Source organism: Macrobrachium rosenbergii, chromosome 47 (genome assembly GCF_040412425.1).
Source record: "Macrobrachium rosenbergii isolate ZJJX-2024 chromosome 47, ASM4041242v1, whole genome shotgun sequence".
Taxonomy (NCBI): Eukaryota; Metazoa; Arthropoda; class Malacostraca; order Decapoda; family Palaemonidae; genus Macrobrachium; species Macrobrachium rosenbergii.
The window spans coordinates 31082782-31108618 of NC_089787.1; the positions used below are offsets into that span (position 1 = coordinate 31082782).

At 34.2% G+C, this 25837-nt stretch overlaps 1 protein-coding gene and 1 long non-coding RNA gene across 12 annotated transcripts in view; one reads left to right on the forward strand and one right to left on the reverse strand.

The window, feature by feature from the left end:
* The first annotated feature begins 877 nt into the window (after positions 1–877).
* Positions 878–23453, forward strand: LOC136830732 (uncharacterized). The gene is made up of 3 exons (XR_010850729.1): positions 878–1250; positions 7875–8047; positions 21382–23453. It is a non-coding gene; the product is annotated as an uncharacterized lncRNA (long non-coding RNA).
* LOC136830731 (otoferlin-like) overlaps positions 14430–25837 on the reverse strand; it is a 722463-nt gene continuing 711055 nt past the window's right edge. For all 11 annotated transcript variants that reach the window (XM_067090537.1, XM_067090535.1, XM_067090531.1 and 8 more), the window contains 4 exons: positions 21370–21568; positions 19630–19848; positions 16465–16565; positions 14430–16334 (listed from right to left, as the gene is read on the reverse strand). In XM_067090537.1, coding sequence (XP_066946638.1) covers positions 16154–16334; positions 16465–16565; positions 19630–19848; positions 21370–21568 — 700 coding nt within the window. In that variant the 3' untranslated portion in view covers positions 14430–16153. The remainder of the gene's footprint in view (positions 16335–16464; positions 16566–19629; positions 19849–21369; positions 21569–25837) is intronic.

Consider the following 25837-nt stretch of genomic DNA (forward strand, 5'->3'; position numbering starts at 1 on the left):
CCTAGGTAACGTTTAATGCATACATTTAAACGTATTTAAATATTACTTCCAGGTACGAAATTAAAATATAGTAATATCATTACTTTAGCCTACCTGCCTTCTGTAACATTCGGCCAATGATACAAAAGTTTTCTTCTCGTGGAAGTCATCGCTGTAGTGTACTTTGTAATGGCTGTCGCAGAAATTGTTTCGTAACAGAATTCCATAACTACCCTAATACAGTACTTCATAATGTTATATGGGTAATACCGTAATACTTGCATAACAAACACAACAAACAGACCACAAATACGTTCGATTTCGACAGGTGACAATTTACGTTTCTTCTTCTTCTTAAAATAATTTTTCCTAAAAAAAAACAAGGATTCTGTAAGGCACATTGGGCGTTAATACGAAAATAATTACACGCGAATGGAGTGTAATTATCACACTTTTAAATTAATTTATGAGAGAAGTTGCTACTGCACAACTAAGACGTTTCTAAGGTTCTTTTCATTGTTGACAACTCAAGCTGCGACATTTTGGAGTTCGTCGTAGGCCTAGTTTTATGCAAGTAATATACGTAATATATAACGTAAGAATGGTTTCATACTTTTGTATTGATATCTGAGTTTCTCAAATTATTAAAGTGTGTTAACAAATGAAGTTTATGGTTTTTTTTTTTTATTTTATTGCTTTTGAGAGAACAATCCTGGATTTCTTTTATTTTTCTCAGAAGCGAAACAGCGCATCATTTGACTATTTTACATTGCAAGGAAATTTGAGTAATGGCTATTAAATATTGTGAATATTAATCACAAATTGGATACTTTAAGAACTACTTTATTTTTTAAAAATATTATAAGCAAAAGAAGTATTGAATAACAAAGAGAAATCGGTGTCAGATAAAACCGAAAGCGGGTTAATATAATGAACGTGAACAACTATAAAAATTTGTTAGGTCATTTTTAATTGCTATTTTATTTAAAAAAACATTATAATTAAAGGAAACATTGAATAAAAAGTAAAACTAGTGCCAGGTAATATATAACGAACGTTAAAATCTAAAAAAATTATCGAGAATATGTAACAATTTAGCTCCAGCACAGTATGGCCGCAACTGTGAATGAACTGAAACTAACATCGTGAATAAACGTTCCATGATTGTCGCAATTAACTGGCAACGGTATAGCCATTTCGTTGTGCTTGTGAATTTGCTGTCAGCTGACGTAGAATTTCTTCTGGATGGTTACGGAACCAGAACTATAAAGGTAGGTTACTTTAGTATTATGCCTAAGGTAGGCGTAAGCTGAGCAAACACCCCAAAATAATTTAGCCAGGCCTGTTTGGTTTGTGGACTTTCACCATCATTGTTGGACTATGTTCATTACCAGCCAAGTTATAAATATTGTTTGGGAAAGGGAAACACTTGGTAGACAACAAATTATCATAGAAAGGTGAATTAGGCCTAGGCTAGACCTATTTATTCCTAAGACAGGCGGAGAGAGGATCCAGTATGGTAACATGGCCTGCTAGGTTAGGTTAGGTCAAGTTAGGGTATGGTAGGGTATTATAGTTCCTTTTATAATAGGTTTCTTCAGCCAATCCCACCTTAAACATATGGCTCCCTGATGACTTGCACATGCAAGGAACCATTCCATAACAACAACATGGCAGTCTGGTCTATCTCCATGGCAGTCTGGTCTATCTCCCAATGTTTCCAAAACCCCACGTTCCCAAAGGGTCCCCAACCATGTTGGGTAAATATGAGGTTAATAATAATTGACTGACAATAAACAACATCACCTCCTACATCGGCAACATTAAAAGTATAGGAAAAATCAATTTCCAGGGTAACAGTGTGTGCCGAACTTTTGCTTAGAAATACCAAAACTTGGCCTGGCGTAATGATTATCAAACTATAAAGTTACTCATTGTATGGATGCTAAATCAATACCTTACCAGATGTAGGCCTACTTATCATACCCTCAAACATTCATAGTAGGTCTAACATCTCTTGGTATTCTGTCTCCTGACTTTACGAATCCTAACCTAACCTCACATAGGGCAGTATGTCATCCTTTCCAGAGGATTTTCTTCCCCTTTACCCCCAGATTCACATAACCTCACGTAGGACACCATTTCTTGGACACCCCTTAGCTTCATATAAATTGAAAGTGTGGAAAGTTCATGTTGCATGGCTTTGATGGGCCCTGGCTGAATTAACTTACTAAGCCTATGTGAAGAGGTTCAAACACACACACACACATGCATACAAACCTCATATTAAGCAACCTTTGAGAAATAGGCCTGTGTCTTCAAAATAGCCAAAACAGTTGGTTTTGTTTACAGTGCTTTGTGCATTAAAACTAGATTAAAATTAGAATTGTGTGCTGTCAGATTTCTTGATGTTGTAATTGTAAAAATTATTTGACATTTTTTTTTTACTTTAGTTCCGGCTCATAATATTGAAGTTTTTTGCTCTGTTTTTAATTCTGTTTAATTTGCAATGTGATTTACTGTGTGAGATATTTACCAGTGAATAATATGATATACTTTTACTGAGTCATTTACCAGTGATTATTGTTACCCACTCAGACTTTCTGTAAAGTCTTTTTTATCTCAATGAATTGTTCGTAAGAATGGCTAAAGTGTTTTGAATAACTTTTGATTTTTCTTTTGTTCTAAATTTCACCAACCAAATAGGATTTTGGATTTCAGGCACTGTTTGAAAAACACTTTCAGTTCTTAGCTATGGCTCCATTGGTACAGATGCGTAACTTTTGTTCCCCAGATTATTTTGACAATATTGCAACATTTCATCTTCTGCTTCCATCTTCATTTACCCCACACCACTAAATTTACTGTACATAATTATGTCTTGGAAGAAGTAAATATGCCAAAAAACTGAGCTTTTTGCTATCAGTGTATTGGGTTGTCATGTTAGTTTAAACTGATCTGGACAGGTTACATTTCTCAGGATGCTAAATCTGCTCACAACAAATTTTTTGTATTGTCGAGAAGCCATATTTTTTTCCAGGCAAGTACAGTTTCCATCTCTTGCCCTTTCAAGCTCAAGAGGAGAATCCTTTCACTTCTCTGGTGACACGGTAATATTTATTGGGACTTTGCTTCCCTCATTTACTGTGGGAATTGGTAATGCAGGGATTATGTGGTTAAGTAATTTTTTTCCTCCTTTTAATTCCAAGCAGTGGAATTCTCTCCCCACTTATACTTTTCCTAGCTTAGCCCAGCCTTCTACCTTTAACTTTTTCTTGTTTTCTTTTGCCTCGGCTATTGGAAAAAGGTATCAGATTCCCCATGGCCTTTGCTCTTATTTAAAAAAAAAAAGTTCAGTCTGGGCCATCCCATCATTGTCAGCATGAATTTGTAACTTCTGTGACCTTTTGACCTATCTGAAAGCAGATATTTGGGGATTATAGGCATCCCACCATCTTTTTTTTTGGCTGCCTTTGGCAGTATGAAACTCCTTACACTGTATGCTGTTTACATGTGCTTATTATTTGAAAGGGATGGGTCTGAAAGTGCTTGTTTCTCCTGCTGGTCGTTTACACACAGAAATCAATATGGGAAGTAAGAGTAACCTAAAGGTTCTTATTCCAAATAATTCTCTAACAGTAAGGGCAAGCTTCCTCCTGTTTGGGATGCCTGAGATTTATTCAAATATAAGTCCTGGTTGCTAGACATTTGAGAAAGGTATATTATTATCATGTTTCATGCAGTATTTCGTATTTGGTGAGTTGACCAAGTTACAGCCGCAGCTGTTAGTGTTAAGGAACTTCCTGGATAGACCTTCGCTTTTTTTTTTTTTTATAGAGTTGTTATGTTTACCATGATTCAATAGGTTTCTCTGTGTCGGTCGTGAAGGTAAATTAGCCACAATGTTAATGCCCCTTTTTTTATTACTGCAGCAGCTGATTGCGTCTATCATTCCAGTTCTAGTTCTTTTCCATCCCTCCCTGTCTGTAGGTTAACAATCGTATTGCAGCATAAAATCGCCTCCAATCTCTCTCTCTCTCTCTCTCCCAAGTTTTTGATAGCTCGTAATCTTGTTTACTCAAAGGATGCTGTTATATCCTCGTTTTCCTTTATTGTACCATTCATGTGTTACGTTGTCAAGGTCAGAGAGCAATCCAGTGAAATTTGACTATGACGCTGATCTAGATTACTTCTCTAAATGTTCACTTAAATTTTGCTAGTACCAGTTCTGCTTAATTCAGTTCGGAACAGATTCGCATCTGTTGTTGTTTCAGAGGCAAATTAAGGTAAACTAGTTGGTTCGGTTTATATTCGATTAATTTTAATGACTTCACACTCAGCTGTTTTGCAGATCTCGATTAATCTCTCTGCGAAGGATGGCCTTGAGTCAAGGACCTTCCTATTGTAAATTTAAAAGGTGTTCTGTTTCCATATCTAGGAGAAAGTATTGCGTCATCATGATATCTGAGGTATTTTACGAACATTTTTTATTCGTTAAAGACTTGCCAATCTCTTGGAGGGGTTAGCAGTTGTGTCCTGAATTCTTTAGAGATGAAAGAGGTCGTCATGGGCCAAGGTTAGCCCGTATTAAATTTCGTCAGTTCAAGCCGGGGAAAACGCTTTAACATTGCCGAGACGCGCGCCTTGCCGATTGCCCTTCAGGTAACTCGTTCAGCCTCTCTCTCTCTCTCTCTCTCTCTCTAAAACCATGTATGCAACAATTGTTATATCATCCTGCATTACTGTGGCAGGTATTTTTTTCTTTTGGCCTTAATACAAAGTACATATCTGTATGTAAAAGAAACCAACATTATAATGTTAAGAAAATCGCGCGAAAACCTTTGACCGTCATATGATTAATCAGGGCATTGAATATCCCATTAAATTTAGAAGCTAGTCTCCATTCTGTCATAAATTTCGACGAATCCCTGTGGTGGGGAGGGAGATAACGCAAGGTCTAGAGATAACGTATATACCAAAATGTGACACTCACATATATCGAGCATGGCTGATTTATGTACAATGGCGTCCGAGCGGAGAGTTTTTGATCAGCAGGGGAGAGACGTATACATGTATACGACATGTATATGACACAAGAGTGTTGGAAAGGGGGTTCCTGCGAAGCGGGGGTCGAGAATTTCAGACGTCACTGTGGCTGGCTATTAATAAATTCTCAAATTAATTCTTAAATTCACAGTTTACTGCCATTACCTTTCAAAGCTTGTGTGCAGGTGGAATTAAACTAAAAAATACCACGCGTTATGTAATCTAATTACCAGTTAATGTTGTCGCACGAAATGTGATGTGTTAGAATAAAGTCAGATTACCTTGAAATAACCAGCCATTTATTGTATAACTCGGAAATATGCATCGCTTCCGGTGGATGTATGTATACATTACTCCGATAACACGCATTGCAGCATAAGGGAGCATGTGTTATATGCAAATTAAAATCATAAATTGCCTAATGCATATGCATTGTGTAAGTTGGATACATATTTTGTGTTAGCATGGATACGTAAGCTGCTGCTACATATGTGTTGTTTAAGCTCGGACTGTGTAAGTGGGCCATACTTCTGATACATACATACCTTATACAGTATGTCTAAGATATATATAAGTATGTATATATGTATATGTATATATATATGTGTGTGTGTGTGTTACTGTATATAAGTGTATGTGTATATCAGAACTTGTGCCCAGTTTACAAAGTACCTGTGCATGAGTTTGCAAGTAACCTCCATGCCCTAGTGTACGGTGTCTGAGTTTAAACCACACATAAACAGTACTAGCTTATGTGTTCATGTCAACACAATTTATGTATCCAACTTTCATATATATATATATATATATATATATATATATATATATATATATATATATATATATATATATATGTGTGTGTGTGTGTGTGTGTGTGTGTGTGTGTGTATGTATACAGAAGGATCCGCAGTAATATATATTTTGAGTATCAAGACAAAATGTGACTGTAAAAATATATACAAAGCTTATAGCTTTCGTTCATCCCTCTGTGAACTTGACCAAATCCACAGAAGGGTGGATTTGTATGTATTTTTACAAATACATTTCGTCTTGATAATCAAAGTACTGTATATTACTGTGGCTCCTTCTGTACATAACTGAGAAGCACGATATATGTATGTAATATATATATATATATATATATATATATATATATATATATATATATATATATATATATATATATATTATATGTATATATATGTATATATACTGTATGTATGTATGTATATTATACAGTAAATTGTTTGCTGAAGTAAGATGCTAAAAATTGTAGCCATATATTATATTATATATAATTCACTTGTAATTTTCACCAGTTGCTGATGTACATGTATAATAAATTGATCTTTGAAATAAGATTCTATTAATACAGCTGTATAATGTAATTATATATATATATAATGCATGTATATATGTATAATTATTAATTGTTTATGTACATTTATAATAAATATATCTGAATTATGATTCTTATAATGTAGGTGTATATTGTAGAGGACGCTCCTCCAACCCAAAATTCTTTACTTTTAAAGTGAAAACATCTCCCAGGTTTTAAACCTTCGTAGGATGCAAAATCACAGTGGCTTTTGATATTCATGTTCAGTGGAATTTTCCATCTCGGATAAATCTCGAAACGCAAGCGACCTCAGATTCAGTTTTAATCTTGGAATAAGAGGAATCATTATATATTGCTCCTAGTCCTTTTATTTTATTCTCAGAATAGAGGGCGTTTCCTACACAGCTCTGGGACATATAGTGACGAGATTCTGCCCTTGTCATCCATGATGATGTTATTGTGTAATCGTGTATGTGTGTACACAAACGTATATACTGTATGTATATATATATATATATATATATATATATATATATATATATATATATATATATATATATATATATATATAAAGTTTGTTCTTGTTGCATAAACCAAAGTCAAATTACGTAGCCTGGAAAGCCTGTATAAGCTGCGTTATATTGCACGAAATAATTACTCACTTATCTACAATACATGGCCGTCTCCCTTCAACCGGGCTGCCGAGCCAATTTTGCCAGAGTGCACCAGGCGAGATCACGGAGCTATGCACCTCACTCCTCGGTAGTGAAACGACGAGTGACCGCTGGGCCAGAGATGAAGTCATGCAGTCATTCTCTGTCGGAAGAAGCGCTCTGTACCGTGTTGACATCGTGTTCCTTATTTCGTGTAGATGACGTAACCAGGTGTATAGGTTTCATGTTCTTGTTGCTTCATAAAAGAACATGGCGTTCTGGTTATAAGCCATAGCGAGGGGTGGCCATTATACAGTCGATCGTATCTTGAGCAATTGATCAGCCAGTTACCGTATACGGCCATCCCTTAGTTTGTCATTTATTCTACATCAGGTAATGTCACTTTTTCTACTATATCTTGAGAGATAAAGGCCCCAAACTCTGGTTTTCACTATCACTGGGAGTTTACTTTCCGTTGAGATGACGTAGATAAAAGTCGAGTTTATTTTACTGCTCATGAGTTTTATTTCATTTATTTCGACGTATGATATTTTTCATTCGCCTGTACAGAGTAATATCAAGCAGAACAAATGGTATTAAAACATGTGAGGGTTTTGAAACATTTAATTGATTCAGTAATAAATATTAGTATAAACAGAAAGAGTAAATTGCATTTTCGTAATGAAAACTTCTAATCTGGCCGAAAATGTGCTTAGAATAACCCAAAGTGCTGTATCTTAAAAAATTTGAATTTTTTATATGCTTGATATGATCGTGATTTATGATGCTTAAATCAATTTGTTGATTTTAAACTATGAAGATCTAGAGTTTAATATTTTTATTTTATCTCTTAACAGATTGTTAGTCTGCAAATCTTCAACCATAAGCTCAAGTTTATATGAAACACAGTTCACCTCAGCTTGGATTTTCCAGTAGACGTCAAGTATTATGAATCAACATAGCAGTAGTTATACTGTCTTTCTGATGTAGGAGCTAAATTTGAATACTGTGGAGCTAAATTATCCATGAGGTAAGTCTTCCTTTTATTAATAATAATTAGAATGTACCTCGTTTTGGGTGATTGAAGAGATGACTGACAGATTTCAGCCTCATCTGGGTTTCCTTATTGACATTTGATGGAATGTAGTTTTTTTCTGTTGTACATAATGTATGTCAATACCTCCCAATTTGTTTGACTGCACAACAAACCTAACTACAATGTACATATAACCCATCATTAATTACTCTTGTCTCCATACAATATAGAAACTTTTTCTTTTACTTAAACAGAAGAGGAAGTTCCCACAGTAATTGGAAATAGTATCGCTGCCAGGTTATTCAAGAACAAATTTGAAAAAGTGATTGGCATGCAATTGTGGTTTATCTATTTTGTTTTTAAGATTTCTCCTTGGATGGACTAGAAAGAGTCTGAGGGATTCTTTGTCCCGAAACTCTCTTTGGTATCCAAAGATGAAGCTCTGAAGGACCCCAGGACCACAAGTGATAGCGCTAACGGTATTTGTAATCTCCGCTAAGGAGGTTTGTAGACTGTCAACATATTTGATGCATTGTTTTGTGTGTCAGTAGCTTATCACTTATGTGTCCCCCTCATATGGCTACACCTTTCTGCTCAAGCAGGACAGTTGATACCTGACTACTATTGTCATGTAAACATCTCACATTTAATACACCCGCACATTTCCATGTCTCACACCCACACGACTATCCTGTTTGGTGTACAAAAATACCTACGCCTCTTCATACACCAGCATTTTGCATTCTCATACCCACACTAACCCCCCCCCCCTCCCCCCAGTCACACTGATATCCCATATTTTAAGCCTACCCATGGTTGCTCGTATACTATGATTTCTTAAGAAGAAATGGAACGTTTTAATATCTGGGAAGATATAAGTTTTTGGTTCATTTGGTCTGTTTGCCCGTCTTTCTGTTAGTAGTATCATATGTACAGAATTGAGTCTGGCTGTGAATCTGGATCTAGTGCCTTGGATAACTTAGGAAGAAAGATTCTGATATTTCATCAAAGTGTTTTACCAGATAACTGTGGTCCACTGGACTTCTATTTCTTGGAGAAATTGATCAAATAATCAAAACACTTGACTTTTCTCTGCTAATACAACTGTATACATCATTGTGCTTTGCCTCAAGTTTGTCATGGAAATAGATGGAATACTGAGGCAAGTTACTTAATATCAGGTCCAGTACATGTATTATTGCAGTAAAATTTGTCTAGTAATATTTTGTTTGAAGCCCTCAATGTACACTCTAGACAGTCTAATTTTTGGTGCAATGCTGAGAATTATACACAAATTTTGATTGTGTACAACCCCTGATGGTGACTTACTGTAGGATTCACTAAGAGAGATACTGCATGTAGATGGGGATCTTTGTTTACTTGGGACCTTTACACTGCTGAAACAAAATATCCCACAAGAAGCTGTGACAGTGACAGTAGCATAAAATATATAAAACAGAAGTCTGAGAGATTTGGAATGCTGTATCAAAGCATATGGTTACATTACACTATATACTACAAATACTGAGACAAGAGCAATTAGCTCATGGATGTCTTCCTGTGGGCAGGAATCACGTAGTCATAAATTACTGGTTGATTAACGTTTATCTGGTATCACAACTGACAAGTTACCGATACCTTAGTCTAAAAAGAAGTTCATATTTCAGTGACCCTGGTAGTTGTGATTCCAGGTAACCTACAGTCAATCATTTTGAAAGGAGGTAATGGGACAATCTAATATTCTGAGTAATTTTTTTTTTAAAGTTTACTCAACACCACGTGTATGAATAGAAAGTTGGATGTCTCAACATAGTGGATTAACATGTTTTTCAGGCTACAAAGTGGATCAGTCCACTCCAGTTGATGGAAGAATTCCATTTGTCATATTCTAGATAGATGGACTTGGATGTCTTAACATGCTGGATAGGAAGCAAGAAAGCTTCTTGGTGTACTGTAGAGAATGCTGCATAGAAAGTTTACATTATGCAGCAAAAAGCAAGCTGGCCTTGCTGAACTTGGATGTTTGACACTCACACTAATACATGTGGGATTAGGTTTAAGAAGTGACAGAACCCTGTGCTTATAAATTTAATACTTATGCAAGTTCTAGTTACAGACCTTGACTTGCTCAGTACTTTTTGGGGTCAAGTACAAGTTAAGTATATCTTAGTTTTACCAGACCACTGAGCTGATTAACAGCTCTCCTAGGGCTGGCCCTATGGATTGGACTTATTTTACGTGGCTAAGAACCAATTGGTTACTTAGCAACGGGACCTACAGCTTATTGTGGAATCCGAACCACATTATAGCGAGAAATGAATTTCTACCACCAGAAATAAATTCCTCTAACTCTTCATTAGCCGGCTGGAGACTCGAACTTGGGCCTAGCAAGTGCTAGCCCACAACTCAAGTACAGACAGTGGATACTTGCCATTCAGCAGAAACTAGAGGACATATCAGGTGTGTAGCCTTGAAAACTATACCTGTACCAGAGAAATCCACATTCATTCGTTTCACCAAAGCAGATTTCACTCTGGGAGATGCTACATACTTAATGCTGACGAGGTTGAGTTTTTATGGGTGAATCCAGTACATTTGGTATAAAAGTATGAGTGATGAATCATGATATTGTATTGTAGGTACTTAATTATAATGTTTGATGTGCAGGCCAGATATTCTTATTCTTATTTAGTAATTTGTATGTTTTTGTTTGCAAAGGTATGTCTTGAAGTATATCAGCATCCTTTTTTTTGTTATATGCATTTCTTTGATGAGATTCATGACCAAATTTGGCCACTGTATTTGCATGCATCTCTTCTTAACTTTTCACTGTCATTTTGGATCATTTTTGGATGGTACTTTGTAGGATGTTTTTGAAGCAATGAAAATGAGTCTGGACAAAGGTTTTCTCATCTTTAAAGCCAATTTATGTCACAAAACAGATTTTTCATGTTTTCCTCTCTACATCCATTGTGGATTGTTTATATTTATACAGCATTTTTATTTAGATCTTCCTGTAAGTTTTGAATAAGTCAAGGCTGGCATTATGAGGGAATTTTAATGTTATGATGGTTACATTGGTCCTGTTTCAGACTTCATTTTCTTAAAAAAATGAAGGGTATGAGTATCACTGAATGATGGGCTACCTTTAACTAGCTATGTTATCCTCTATACAGTTTGAGTAGAGAGAGTTGCTAATGCCATTACTTCTTGATTGCACACACAGTATTAGGTCAAAGCAAAAGTTTTATAGAGAGTATTGTGGTTAAACTATACATCCTATAACAATAGCACCTATCAAACTTATAAATTTAGGTGGACAAAATAGCATTTATCAAATAAATTTAGATGGACCAGTGCATATTAAGTGACAAATATCTGTAAAAGTTGATCATTCAGTATTATATATAAGCAAGATTAGGTGACATTTTTATTTTCAACTATGTCCTTATATTTTCTAGAAGCTTTAATAAGTAAAATTATATGTTTATTCTAGAGTAAAAAAGGGCAGGGGAGCTACGTAACATTACACAAGTAATTTCAAGGACTGTACAGGTACAGTACTTCCCTTTTTGTCAAGTGTATTTTCAACAGTACAAAGAAATGTATAATGTTACAGTTTGTACCAGAAAGTAAGGCACCTGTTGGCTTATTCATATGTACTGTACTTCTGTGTGCTTCATAAGGCTTATATTATTAATATTTTCAGATTAGGCTCTCATTAAAAAATCAACTTAGTTTGAAATAATTCAGTATTCCCTTCATGAATTTATCACATTTGTTAGTAAAGCTAACTTCCAGAGTCATTTTGTAATTAGTGTAATATCTGTGACAATGTAAGGGTTAATGAAAGCCATTTTTTATACATTTTTCTACAATGTAAGGGTTAATGAAAGCCATTTTTTATACATCAGAATTTATCATGAATATTGAAAGTTATATTGTGCAGGCACGTTGACATCTATGAATTCTTTGGTTTAATGATGATATTGATGTCTGATTGGGTTAAGACACTAGCAACAAATAGGAATATATTCAAGTTCTATTCAAAACTCAACAACAATATTTCTTTACAGTTTATATTGTATACATAGTCTGCAATATTTACATTATATACAATTACACACAAACTTTATATTGCAGTAATAGTAGAACGATTTGAAAGTTTGGTACACTGTAGCGAGCATTAGATGCCCCTGTGCCATATTGTTAAGTTTGTTGACATAACTCTATGGACTTGTGGCAATAGACAATGTGGCACAGTTCATCATTTGTCAAGATGATAAAAATAAAAACAAAAATGCATCTGTGATCATAAGGTTGAAAAGTTATTTTACAGTGCTATTTATTATCAATATTGTTCCCTTTAAAGTATTGTAGTCATAAAAATAATCATTTTAAAAGTGCATAAGGATCACTTCGTGCAGAAGAATAAGTTGATGATGACTTAAACAATATCTTTTTTATGTGCTGGGCCCAATAACCTTTGGCAATGTTCCACTTGTAAAATTATTTTTAATATATATGGTAAATATTCTTTTTCCTATATACCTATTACTGTATAACAATTGAAAATTTGTCACTTTATGCTAATAGCCAGTCAGTTTGCAGACAAAGAAAAAATCAGCTATGAATTTTAAAGCTGGACCATAATGGAGCTGTATGTATTTAATTTTTGTCTTAAAATGGAGAAAAAAATCATATTTATAGATTGAACTTCATAGTAGATGTTAAATATTGATTGCATAATTTTACTAATGTTGTTATTGCCATTACAACTTGGAGGTTTTATAATCAGTACTACTGTAATTCCTTTTAATAAGAAAAGTCTTTAATCCATGACATGCTAATTTCTTAATGTGGAAATTCTTAATTGTATTGATCATGATCTGTTGTTGCAAATAGCTTAAAAAGTCTCCATTTAGTGCATATATGGAATGCAACAGAAACAAGTAGTGGAATTTTAGTATCAACATGGATTATGGAAGTTTCTCTTATCAAAATACACATTTAATTGAATGTTCGTTCCTGGTTTTGCTTGCAGCTTTCCACTGCCATAATGTTAATCAGGACATGAAAAGTAAAGTTTTGCATTGGTAAATAGTATATGTGGCTTCAGAGTGGCCAAGACTATTATTAAATACAGCCAGTCTTCGAGATTCTTTCTTCACTTTTCTTAAACATAGTAGACCAATTACTTTGTGTCCTAAAAAATACATTATATATACATATATGAATTTGCAGTCAGGTGAAGTATTCTTAAAAAAGTACAGGGTACCAAGATGAAACTGTGAGGACAGTCTGAAATAAAAAATTTGTAGTTAGGTTACCAATTAACATAAAGCTTTTTCAGATACATAGAAGAGTACATGTAATGAAGTGAGTCTTGAAATACTTAACAGTATAGCTTGCAGAGTTGTTTTCATACCCATACAGAGAAACTGGATATTTCAATTGAGTTTCCACACACAATGTTATTTGATATAATGCAGATACATAACACTTATCAATTTTACTGTATACATTTTATATACAAAATGAATATTTTGTAAAAATGTGAATGAAAACATGTGCTTTTGCAAACATCATTATGTACAGTATAATATGCATATATTTATATATATTTATAGAATTTTTAAGGTAATCAAACATCAGGTTTTGTTATATATTGGTAAAATATACATTGGGAAAATAATTCAAACCAAGCATCTCAAATACTGATCAACTTGTGCATGCAATTTTGACATTGTCATCAAGAAACACATTTTTCAAACATATTGTGTTTCCATTAAAATCTAAACTATTTATTTCTAAGAACAACCTAAAACTATTAAAAGATGGGATTTAGGAACAATAGCATAACTACAAAAATAGCCTCTTCATTTCAGAGTTAAGATTATGTACTAAAATGACCTAAATGATGACAAAATCACACAAAATCAGTGTTTCAGGTAAAAATATACATTTTAAAGGCCCATCATTGATACAGTAATGTTTTTATGTACTTTGATAGGTTATAAAGCATGAATGTAGAAAAGAAAGTTCTTACTAGTCTACTAGTATATTAACACTTGAAAAATAACCGTCAGAATCCTGCATGTTTTGGTGAATTTTAGTTAAAACAGGTGAGATTTTTAGTGTAGGCTAAGTTAATAGGAATAGTTCTCAAGTTGTAATGCAGATGGGAAGAAAATTTATCATCTAACTATCATAAATTCATGCACAGCATTGTCAGCACCAAAACGCAGGTTTAATTACAGTGGGAAAGATAAGTCTACTGTTTTATAAGGCATAATTAATATTTATCATTCTTCCAGTAACATCTATTTCATGACACTTAGAATGGAAAGTAGAGATGATCCTTCAATAGTGGATGAAATGGATAATAATTTTATTGTTGAAGGCTAATTCTTGGGGCACAGTACTGTACATCTCAATAAAAACTAAGACAATGTATAAACAGGGTAATCCAAGCTATCTATAACTCGACATCCTGGAGTGGTGATTTACATGATGATGAATTTTTTTTTTATCCTCAACCTGGACTGACACTCATCCTGTTTTTGTATCTGTATCATAAACTTTCAGTTCCTTGTATTTGCAAACTTTTCTTTTAAGCAAGATATTTGTGTTACTTGCATTTTACACCCTTTATGATTTTGTATTTGTTATTCTTGCATCAAAGTTAGGACATCCAAAGGATTCCCTTCATTTTGTAAATTATGTACTGTATTGGTGTTGTTTTACCTGTTTTGCATTTGGGATACTCAAATTTATTTTATTCATTTTTGTTGTTATTGCAAGCTTCCCCTTTCAGCATTTTTATTGCATTTCAGTGACCTTTTAAAGCTTAGCTAGACATAGCTAGGTAGTCTTAGAATCAAGATCTTCATAACCTTGGTGCATTAGCTGTTGGGAGTGCCTTATTGGGCAAAGTAGATTTGAAAACGGGTTGTAACGTTATCAGAGATATACCGTCTCCTAGGGTTGTTTTGCATAAACACTGCTGACCTTGCAAAGAATAGTTTTATGTAGTTCCTTAGTTAGGAATATCTTAGTAAGTACTGTTACATTAAACATAGGTACTGCATATTTAACATGTGACCTAATAAAGAACAGTTTTAGTTCCATAGTTAGAATATCTTAGCACTAGAGTATGACATTTAACATAGTTGTGTGTCTTTCATTTATTTGAGTGTTAATACATGTACTGCATATTTAACATATAACCCTTAGGGCTAATTTGTGAAAGGTCACCTGATTTTAGCTGTAATTTGTTATTTACAACTAATATAATCAGATGTTGAAAATCAAGAAGTAGAGACTAAACTTTGAAGCTCAAATTCCAGAGAACTATTCCATTTATAATACAAACTTCTCACCTGAGTATATGTCAGAATATTGTATTAATAAGTTAAATTCGTGTAGAATGGATGAGAATATATGCCAACTGAATGGTGAAGTGAAAGAGAAATTAATGAGTGATTGTTCATGAAACAGGGAATTATAGATTCATTACTAGGGTATATACATGAAAAAATTACAAAAATCTAACCAGCCATGTGAACCTTAATACTAAATTACAGTGGATGAGCATATTGGTGAACTGCATTCTTAATATTTTAATGAAATTGATAAGTTTAGGTGAAGTTTAAAAAACAGTAATTTTTCTTGCTGATTTGCAAATATTTTGCATTCATTAAAGTGCTGTATTAGTAATCATCAAAGGCTTACATACACTTATGTACAAATATCTAGGACTTTTTGGACCCTTTTACATGTAGGTACATGTACTGTATAATAAAAACAAAGTTCAACGTGAAAATATTTTGAAGAACCCGAGATTTATCAGTACCAAGGATACATTCTCTCATAATATACAGACTGAATTATTCATATATTAATTCCGTCACTAGTTAACCTATAGTAAACTAGGTTACATTACCATCCTATTATGGATGCACTGACATCCATTAATCTAATTGGTTAGTTGATATGTTTTTGGTAATTTATTACTAAAATAAGAAACTAAAATAACGGAGACTGCATAATATTATTTCATACAAAAAGACTGTGTGGGAACAGTTATAGTCTGAAAGATTATGCCCCTAATATCTTTTTCACTGTAAATCCTGGAACAGAGTAGAAGAAGAGGACGAAGAATATCGTGAGGGCAAAGAAGACAATAAGCTTGATGATTGCCCACTTGTAGTTGTGCCAGATGATGTATCTTATACTCTTTAAAGGGTTCAGGAACCACATAAATGAAGCATCAGGACGACTGGAAAAAAATGATCCTTCTATTAGTGACTTGTAACAGATATCTCATACAAAAGCCATATAATGTTACAATAACCACAAAGGAAATGAATATGAACTAAATTACTATATGATCTGCAAATTTCTCTTACTTTGGTTTTTCCAGGGGATCAGGCTCATTCCGGCCCAGACCTGCTGGGTTCTTCTCTGCCTCCTCTTTGGTCAAAAGATGTATTTCTGCTTCAACTTTACCCTGAAATTAATAAAACTATTGATAAGAAACACTGAAAGCGTATGGACAAATATTGATTGCACAAAAAACCTTCCACATACTGTATTCAGACTGCCTCAGTATTGGATGACTTTTGATTAAGGTGCCCTTTTCTTTATTTTGCTTCTGAGCAGGCTTTGCAGTTGAAACTGGTAAAATAATTGCTACAGTAAACCCCCCATATTCACCTTCTTACGTATTCGCAGATTTCTCTGTGGAACGTATCTACCCATTATTCGCGGAAAATTCACCCATTAGCGTTATTTTTCACTTAGAAATATTCACTAATTACTGTATTTTCATATTTTCATGACTAAATGCACTTTTTTTGTGATAAAACTATTAAAATACTCAGGTATAAGCATTTTTAGAGGGGTTTTCTTGTGTTTAAACTATCAAAATATGAAGTACTATTAAAATACTCAGGCATAAGCATTTTTAGAGGGTTTTTCTTGTGTTTAAACTATCAAAATAGGAAGTTCTAAGTGTTTTTAGAGGGGTTTTAAGTATTTGCGTGTGTGTGGGTGTGTGTGTGCAGTACGCATCCCCCGCGAATATGGGGGATGGTGAAGTGTGAATACTGTGCCTAGTCGTTCAAGGAGAGATATAGCAGAATATTTTTGTCTTTAAATTGCTCATTTTAGAATTTTATTTGTCTGAACAACACCTGGATTAAGATTTAACACGTATAGTGTGAGGGTTGGACAACCTCTTATACTGTTCTGAAAAATACTGCATCCATGTCCAGGAAGGACAGGATAAGGGAACCTAAAACTTTTGCTCCTTATAATCTTTGAGCCAGAGCAGTTAGATATGTTTGCAAGTGGCTTTGTATCCATTCTTAAGATGGGACTTGCAGCAGACACCATTATTAGTCCTAGCAAAATTTTACCAGTTTCTTGCCTGTTGGGCTTTGATGATGATATGCATTAAAGCAATACATGATAGCCAACAAAGTACTTGGTTACCAATATTCCTACGCTGATAATTGTCTGCATTATCAATTAACCTGGTTTAGTGTATGATGCCAACTCAGCAACTCACTTGATTCCAACCTCAGAAGTCTTCTGTTGATAATATAAGAGTGCTGTGGACCCACATAAGAATGCTGTGGACCATCTTCATTTTTAGTTCCTGGTAAAACTGTTGTGCTTTGATTGCTGTTGATTCCTTTATGTTTTGTTAGACATTTACTTTACAGTACAGTATAGATTTTTGTACTTATTAGTAAATTCTGACGAATTAGTTTTTCTGTTGACCACTTTTTTTTTTTTTTTCCCCTGTCCAAAGATATGTCTCTTGCTAGTTATCTTGATGAGAAATTTCCAAGTTCTTTTGGTGAGATTGTAATCTCGTGTGTCTTGAGAATTAGGGATGTTGACCATTATGGTTCCCAAAAAGGGAGTCAAAGTGAATCTCAGTTGTATCAGGTATGTATGGTAATTTTTTTCTTACTTTTTTATGGCTCTAGAGTCTTTTATGTGACTAAATTATTTAAATGGGATGAGTTATTAGAATTTTGATTCTAATTTCCTTAATGGTGGTCATCATTAGTGGTAAGTATTCTTGTCATGAGACAAGTTACTAAAATTTACCCAGGTAATTTCCTGTGCCTAGTGCAAAGTTATGTATATAGGATGGATGAACCTTTTTTTAAAGGGCTACCTTAGAGCACATATCTAGATATAAGCAATGCTCTTAATGCCTTGAAGGTCATTAGTCCATTGAGATCGAACCCAGCAATAGCAGCATAGCTTGATAGCAGATATTCACCTTGCTCAACTGTGCTGACAGCGTGAATTTCGTGGGTGAGGCCATGACTTTAAACCTCACCTGCTTTCATTTTGTAAGTGACCAGAAATATATTCAAGGTTGTGCAGGGGGTCATTATCTGCAAGTCAACCCCAGCTGGGAAAGGAGTGGAAAAAAGTAGCAGGTGAAAGGTGAAAAAGCTTAGCACTTTAGTTTAGAGCTACTATTTTGCACCATGCTATGAGTCTGCTATAAGTGCTTGCTCTTTCAAGGGCCTACAAGGTGCTAACACCAGAAATTTAAATTCAGTGTCTAGTTGGATTGGACTTTATTTCAAAACCTCACTTTCCAGGAAGGTGACGGGGTTGATAGATTGGCATCTTTGTACTGAGACTGCTGAGATAAAGAGGAACTCTTTGCTTCACTGCATTAGGATTCTCAGGTATTGTTCTCTGGTGTTTGTCTGGAAATAACTTGACTCCTTAAAATTTGTAGTACCTAAAATTTTCGCCTGCTAAGATAATCATTTGGGATAACCAAATTAAGTCCAGAAATGTGACCTATTGGGCTGGTTAATGAGACCATGATGGGTTGATTGTGTGAAGTAAAGTCTCCTAACTCATAGAAGTACAGTACAGTAATATGCCAAGCTTCTAAGCTTCTGATTTCCTAGAAATGCACACCTCTAAGGTCATATTTTATACTGAATAACTTACCTATTAAGTAAGTGATTCAAGCTGCTACTTTATTATTTACTACGGGAATGTCATCTAAAGGAAATCAGACCTGTAGTGCAGTTTGCAAGTTTCCTCATTGTAATAGCATGACCATAGTCAACAATGTGGTATTAAGTTAAGTATGTTCTGTAATACTTGTACTTTACTGCCAAGTAATGTACAGTATATTGTTTATACCTCACTTGGATGCCTAATATATGAACATACCCACAATGCATCAAGCATGGAATGACCACAAGGGGTGGAGCAAGGATGTTTACCAAGAGTGGGGATGTGGCTGAAGCTTGGATATCTCAAGTGCCTTCACTGAAATGGCTACGGGCCATTTGTGAAGCAATGGTTAGTATTGTTTGCATGAATGTGGAAATTTTGTATTTTAAAAACAATTCCTTTACAAGAATTTTTTAAGCCTGCAATTGGCAAGCATGTTGAAAGTGTTTTTATGTAGAATTTTAACTAATAATTCAGTTAAAAGCATAACCGTAATTTGATATAATGACAAATGAATGTATTTTAGTCTTAAAAGAACATTTAGTGCAAACTCTTATGGCAAATACCGTGAGTTCCATCTCTTCATTTTCTTTTTTGATGTAAAAGGGCCACCACCCCTTCACACGCCTCTGCTTGAAGATGTTGACCATAGGCACAGACCCATCAGTCTTTAACATGTCCAGTGTGCATAGTTTGGAGCTTTTGGCACCTCTAGGGAACCTGTTGAGATCCAGTGTAATTGCACCTAGGAAGTCATCTGCTGAGAAATGGTCAGCATCCCATACCTGAAAAGATCTTGCAGTCAGTATACTAACAGAAAATTCAATAGGCATTGCCTTATAAACTACAGTACATCAAAATGCAGTAGGTATCATTTTATAAATAACTGTAGATTCGAATTTACATTTACATTGAAATAATTTAAGGATTACAGTAGTTTCACCCAGTTGAAGGCATATTTATAATCAATTTAAAATTTCACAATTACTCCTCAAAAATCCATCACCAAAACCTATCACAAAAAAAAGATGAATTACATCAAAGTTCAAAATCTAAGTTCTGGTTAACCAGTCAAAAGCAACACTGATAAATACGCAAAATTTCAGACTTTAATCTGTTGTTAAGGTTGTCATTAATCTACTACAGTACTGTACTGTTTCCTATAAACATTCTGGGTCTCAAGCATCAATAGTACTGTCAAGGACTTTACACTATAAATTTTATTGACCAATATTCAGAAATTGGCTGTAATACTGATAGTCTAAGTTAGTGGTTGAGGGTATAAGACTGACTTGCCAGATACTTAAGTCAGTCTTATTAAGATCAGTGATACATAATGAGTGTGAAATGTATGTAATTGCTGCTATTTAGCTTTTATATACTCAGTATTAAATAATTTCTGTTCATCTTGAAATAAAAACGTAAAAAAACTAAATTAAAAACAATGACTTACTAAGGTTAAAGAGAAAATCAATGGGAAAACCTAGTCTGGATCATCATCACCTTGATGAGCAGCTGCTTAGGATGGGGAACAATACCTGGAGTGGTTGTGGATCATTAAGGTTATATGGGAATGTTAAAGGTATTTAGTAAAGCAACTTCAAGAAAAGAGATAACAGAAAGCATTGTCCACGTATGTGCTTGTGTTTGTTCACCATCCACCCTCATGTGGGCAGCTAGGAAAGCACTGGTGAAGATGAGTGCATTTGCTCACTCCTTCACTGTTCACCCTCACAAGCACAAACAGAAAAGCCTCTCTCAACTGTTCGATTACTACAAAATATTCTTATTAATATTATATCAAGACTCGGGGGGGGTGTCTGCCAGTTGAGATGCCACTATCCTGTATAGGCTAAGATGTCATGCTATTAATGCAATTACAAACACAGTACTATTATCAAAATAAATACAAGACTTCAGCCTTTAGTGGAGTTTATTAATGCACTTTAGGTTGTTGCACTACCACCCAGCAATGGTATTGTACAACTCCAAGGTCATATTCTTAAGGGAGGCATTCTTAGGTTTTTATAATTTCTGAAAATGAAGGTGCTTTGCATCTTATGACCTATTTCAAAATTCTGAGCCTACCTTGCATCTTAGGAACTCAGATATTAGAGCAGTCTGTAAATGCTTTTCACAAGGAAGCCCATTGCTTGAGTGCCAAAATAGATCCCTTAGGGCCTGTTATAATCATCTGTTATTAGTTTTACTTAAAAATTGCTTTTAACCCAGAAGTTTCTATTAGTGTTGTGCTGCTTATATCAAAAGCCTAATGTTTCTAACATACAGTATTTGGTTTTTCTCACCTGCAATTCAAGTCTAGCTGGAATTTTACACTCGGTTTCATCCCAAGAAAAGAGGCTCTCTTTCCGGCTGATGACTATCTTTTCTTCTGCCACCAAGTACTCGAATGGATATACAAACCTCCAGTTAAAGTTACCTTCACCTGTCAATGACCGATAGTGGATGTCTGTGCACTGAGTATCCTCTGGTCCTTTTAACCACCTGTTGGGAAAAGAAAGTTTATTGCAAGGAATCAATACTAAAGAGGGAAGAGTTAGGGTGTGATGTAATATATTTTAATTACTATACACTGTAAGAAAAGATTAACACTCTTGGTCAAGTTTTTTTTATTTATCCTAGCGATGTATATTAATTTTAATTTTTTTTTTTCTGATGTAGCCTTTGCTGAATGTGGACTTGGTGAAAATTAGGTAATATTTGGATTTTTATTTGGTGTACAGCCTGCAGTGCATAACACTCCAGTATCAGAGCCCTCTACGTTTCTTGCAGCAATAAATAAATTCTATATGGCCCCTTTGCATAAAAAAATGCCAATTTATTGAGGCAACCCATTTCTTATACCGATAAGGTCTAATGCAAAACACGTTTTTTTTTTTACATATTTTGGCCCAAATTAATTGTTGTCGCTAAGCGAAAATCACATTTAACTAACAGAAATAAAGTATTCTGTTACAAGGAAATTTCCAAAGCATTTGCATGTGTTCTGTTCAAACACATGTCAATGATTGCAGTTACTTTCACAGCTAGGTAATGCTGTATGGTATATTATTTGATATTATTTTGCAGAAATTTTTCTCATGTTACCTCAGTGAATTTCCAGTACAGTATAGCCCTTACTATACAAACTCTTGAAAAAAAAATTATGGTATCAGAGTATTTGAATAACCCATGACTACAAAATTTCTATCAAGAACATGAACAATATTTGCTTTCGTGACTGATGCTGCGAGTTTGCACAAAAGGTAATGTTTCCAAAGTAGTGTATAATAGTCGGTAAATAATGTTATGAATTTATTAGTCATTAACTTACAACTGTAGCTCAAATTGTCTTGCTTCTTATCTGTATTACAACCTAATTAAAAAAATCATGCATCCTATACTGAACAACTCATATCACTGGAAGTAAATCCAGTGTAACTAACTTGAAATATGTCAGTATTGTACACCCTTGATAAGTTTTATGTAAATTGCACACAAGTCAAAAAGTTTAACAATGCTAATAAGCAAAAACGTTTTTCCATGATACCCAACAATGAAGTGGAAAGGAACAAACACAACAAGAAGCACAACCACCACAAAGGTTACATGGAAGACTATAAACTGCAGACAAGGTAAACATAAGTACATGATCTCTAATGGTTTGTATGCACAAAGGTATCTTGACATGACAGGAAAGGACAAATTACAGGGGTATCACTGATGATCAGCTACTTATTTCCTTCACCTGGACATGAAATGTATCATGAATATTTATTGAATGTATGTCAATGCATGATGTTTTCATGGATAAAGGATTTATGCAACAAAATTCAAAATGAATTTGCAATGAAAATTAATTTTTCAGTTTATCCAAGCTGAAATTTATATTAACTTTTCTGCCTAGTAGATTCATTAGCGAATAATCACTGTTTTATAAAATGCTCTCTCCACTGTCAGAATTTAAGAAAACACATTTTAATTTCATGATTTGATAGCAATAATTTTCTGTATGGAACTATGATAGATGTTAATTCTTGACCTTAAGTTTCTTTTTCATTCAAAGAATATGTTGCCTATCAGGTTCCTTCCCTTTCCTAATAAAATACCTCGCACCTCAGATGGTTATGCGTAATGATGATTGTTATTATTATTATTAAAGAGAATGGCTATCTGTTCTCAATCTTTCAAATGGGTTTCTTTGCAGCAGCTTTATAATTTATCTGCTGAAACGAAGAAGGCCCAATGTAAACTCAACGGCATTTAAAGTGCCATTTCATTCAGTGAAGTACTGTACTGCATTTCTCAGAGGGGGTTTTTGTTCAAGATGATAATGATATTATTATTATTATATTATTATTATTATTATTAAAGTTAACCAAATCATCAATTCAAAATTCCTTAATCCATACTATTTAAGTGAGTTTGTTCTTATATCTGTTTTATCTCATAAATTATTACCTTCACCAATTGAAGGTAATAATAAGTATTCTTCCTGATTTTCACAGTTTTGTGCATTTGTGTAGTACTGTACATACTTTATTCTTTAATGCTGGCTGAAATTAGGAAAGTCGCATAAAATAATTGTACAGTTTTATGTTCATTGTCATTGGTTCTCCCTACACTAAATGCTGGTATGTAGAGGCCTATATGAATAATGTAGAAAAAGTTTTAAGGGTGCAAGTCACTCAGATCACACCTGATGATAAGGAAAGTATGAGCTCTCAGGAAGATATTATGCCATGAAAACTGAAATGAGTCTTAGTCACTGTAAGAAAAAAAAAAGGAATGATTGATCAAACCCTCCACAACTATATTCCTTTTAACAAACATCCTGCTGGACTGTGTGTTTGGACCTTACTAAAGGCTACAAAAGTATCCTATTACCAAGGAAACAAAGCCTGTACTTTGTGCACCAATGACAAGTCAATGACTGATTAGCACAGTAATAGTCTCTGATTTCTGAGGGACACTGATCCCATAACAAAAATTAAATATCTGGAAAGAACTGTGCCACAATCTGTTTTATGTATAATTAATATAAAAATATAATTGCAACTGGGTACCTAAAGTTATGAAACTTATTTCATTAAATTAAATACACATGTCATTCACCTCTATCAAGCATCCACACACATGCTTCTTTTATATTAAGTCATTCCTTTCCAATATCTTTTTCTCTCCATCTATCCAATCCTTTTTAGGTCTTCCTTTACTCCTTACACTTCCAAGTCATACACTTTTGAACAACAAATCATCCTCCACTCTTTCCACATGAATGAATCAGCATAAAAAACACTTGTTTCATCCTTTCTCTATAACAACTTGTACAACTGTATCTCTCCACTATTCTCACCCTTCCAGTTTTTGTTAGTCCTGTATACAGTGTACTATATATATAAAATTTATGTCAACAGTTCATTCTCTATTTTCATTAGAAATTAACATTCAAAATTCACTTCAGAAAGGAGAGATGGCTCAACAATCCCTTTGTCAAGTTCTTTGCTTCACTTACTCTGTGACTCAGTTCCTCTGCAATTGTACCGCTTTTCTTTATCACTCTGGAGTACCTTTACAAATCAACATCTTCCATTCTTTTACTCCATACCGTTGCTCCATCTTCTTGGTTTCCACTTACCCTCATTCATGCTCCTCTCACTGCCTTTTCATCAAAATCAGTCAGCATGAATTATATCAACCACATTTTCACCCCTTCAACTCCAATTTGTACCTATGACAATCTTAACTTTCACTTTTAAGCAAATACAGTGGCTAAATATACCTCCAGCCATTTATCATCTCGCCATTTCACCCATTAACTTGCTCTTCCATGTACTCATTATCTAACAAACTTTTCCTCACCATTTCCTCTCTCCCAGTATGTAAGTGTACATTATTATTATTTATTTGATTATGTACAGATCCAAAGGAGCTACTGATACATACATATCTTTTAGTTTATGCATGAAGTCACTGATTAAACTAACGTTTAATAATTACATTATTCAGATTTGCTAATTTTCTTATGCAGAGTTAAGGGTGAACTATATGCCACACAAATAACACCTTGCTTTAACTAATACTAATGCAATTTTACTTTACATTGGCACTGCAAATACATGCAGGTTGAGCACCAAGCAAAACAATTGGATTAGTTATGGAAACTAGCATCTTAATATGCAAATACTGTATATGCAAGCATAAGTTATTTTAGCAAACTCAACAGATATCAGTTACTGGAATAATTACAGCAGTACTGTATTCAGATATGTTACTCCTATACAAGCACTAAATTTTTTTATTAGTTTTTTTTTCACTTTAGCTTTTGTAGAGTGATGAAATCAAACACTGACAGTTGTCTGCACTACACAAAGTTCATCGTAATTTACTTCCACTGTTGTATTAAAGAAAGAACCAATGATTTTTCACTTTTGTGTGCGTACTTTTGAACACAATTTCTCATGGGCCATGTAACCATTTAAATATTCCTCCCTCAGCAATATACAAGATAAAAAGGACAAATGCCACTTTGCCTAAGTTACATAACCACTTATTTCATTAGAATATAATATGAACATTTGAACTTAAAGTTTTTCTAGTTGCAAGACCTTTAATCAAATTGCTTTAGCTGGTGCGTAAGTGTCGAAAATTTCATTCGTATGACCATATGGCAACCTTGTTAAAATGCATTTGAAACAAATTCATCCTTCAGACGCCAAAAAGACCTTTCACATCTGCTTTAGTTAGTACTGATACACAGCAGGATTTAATTAT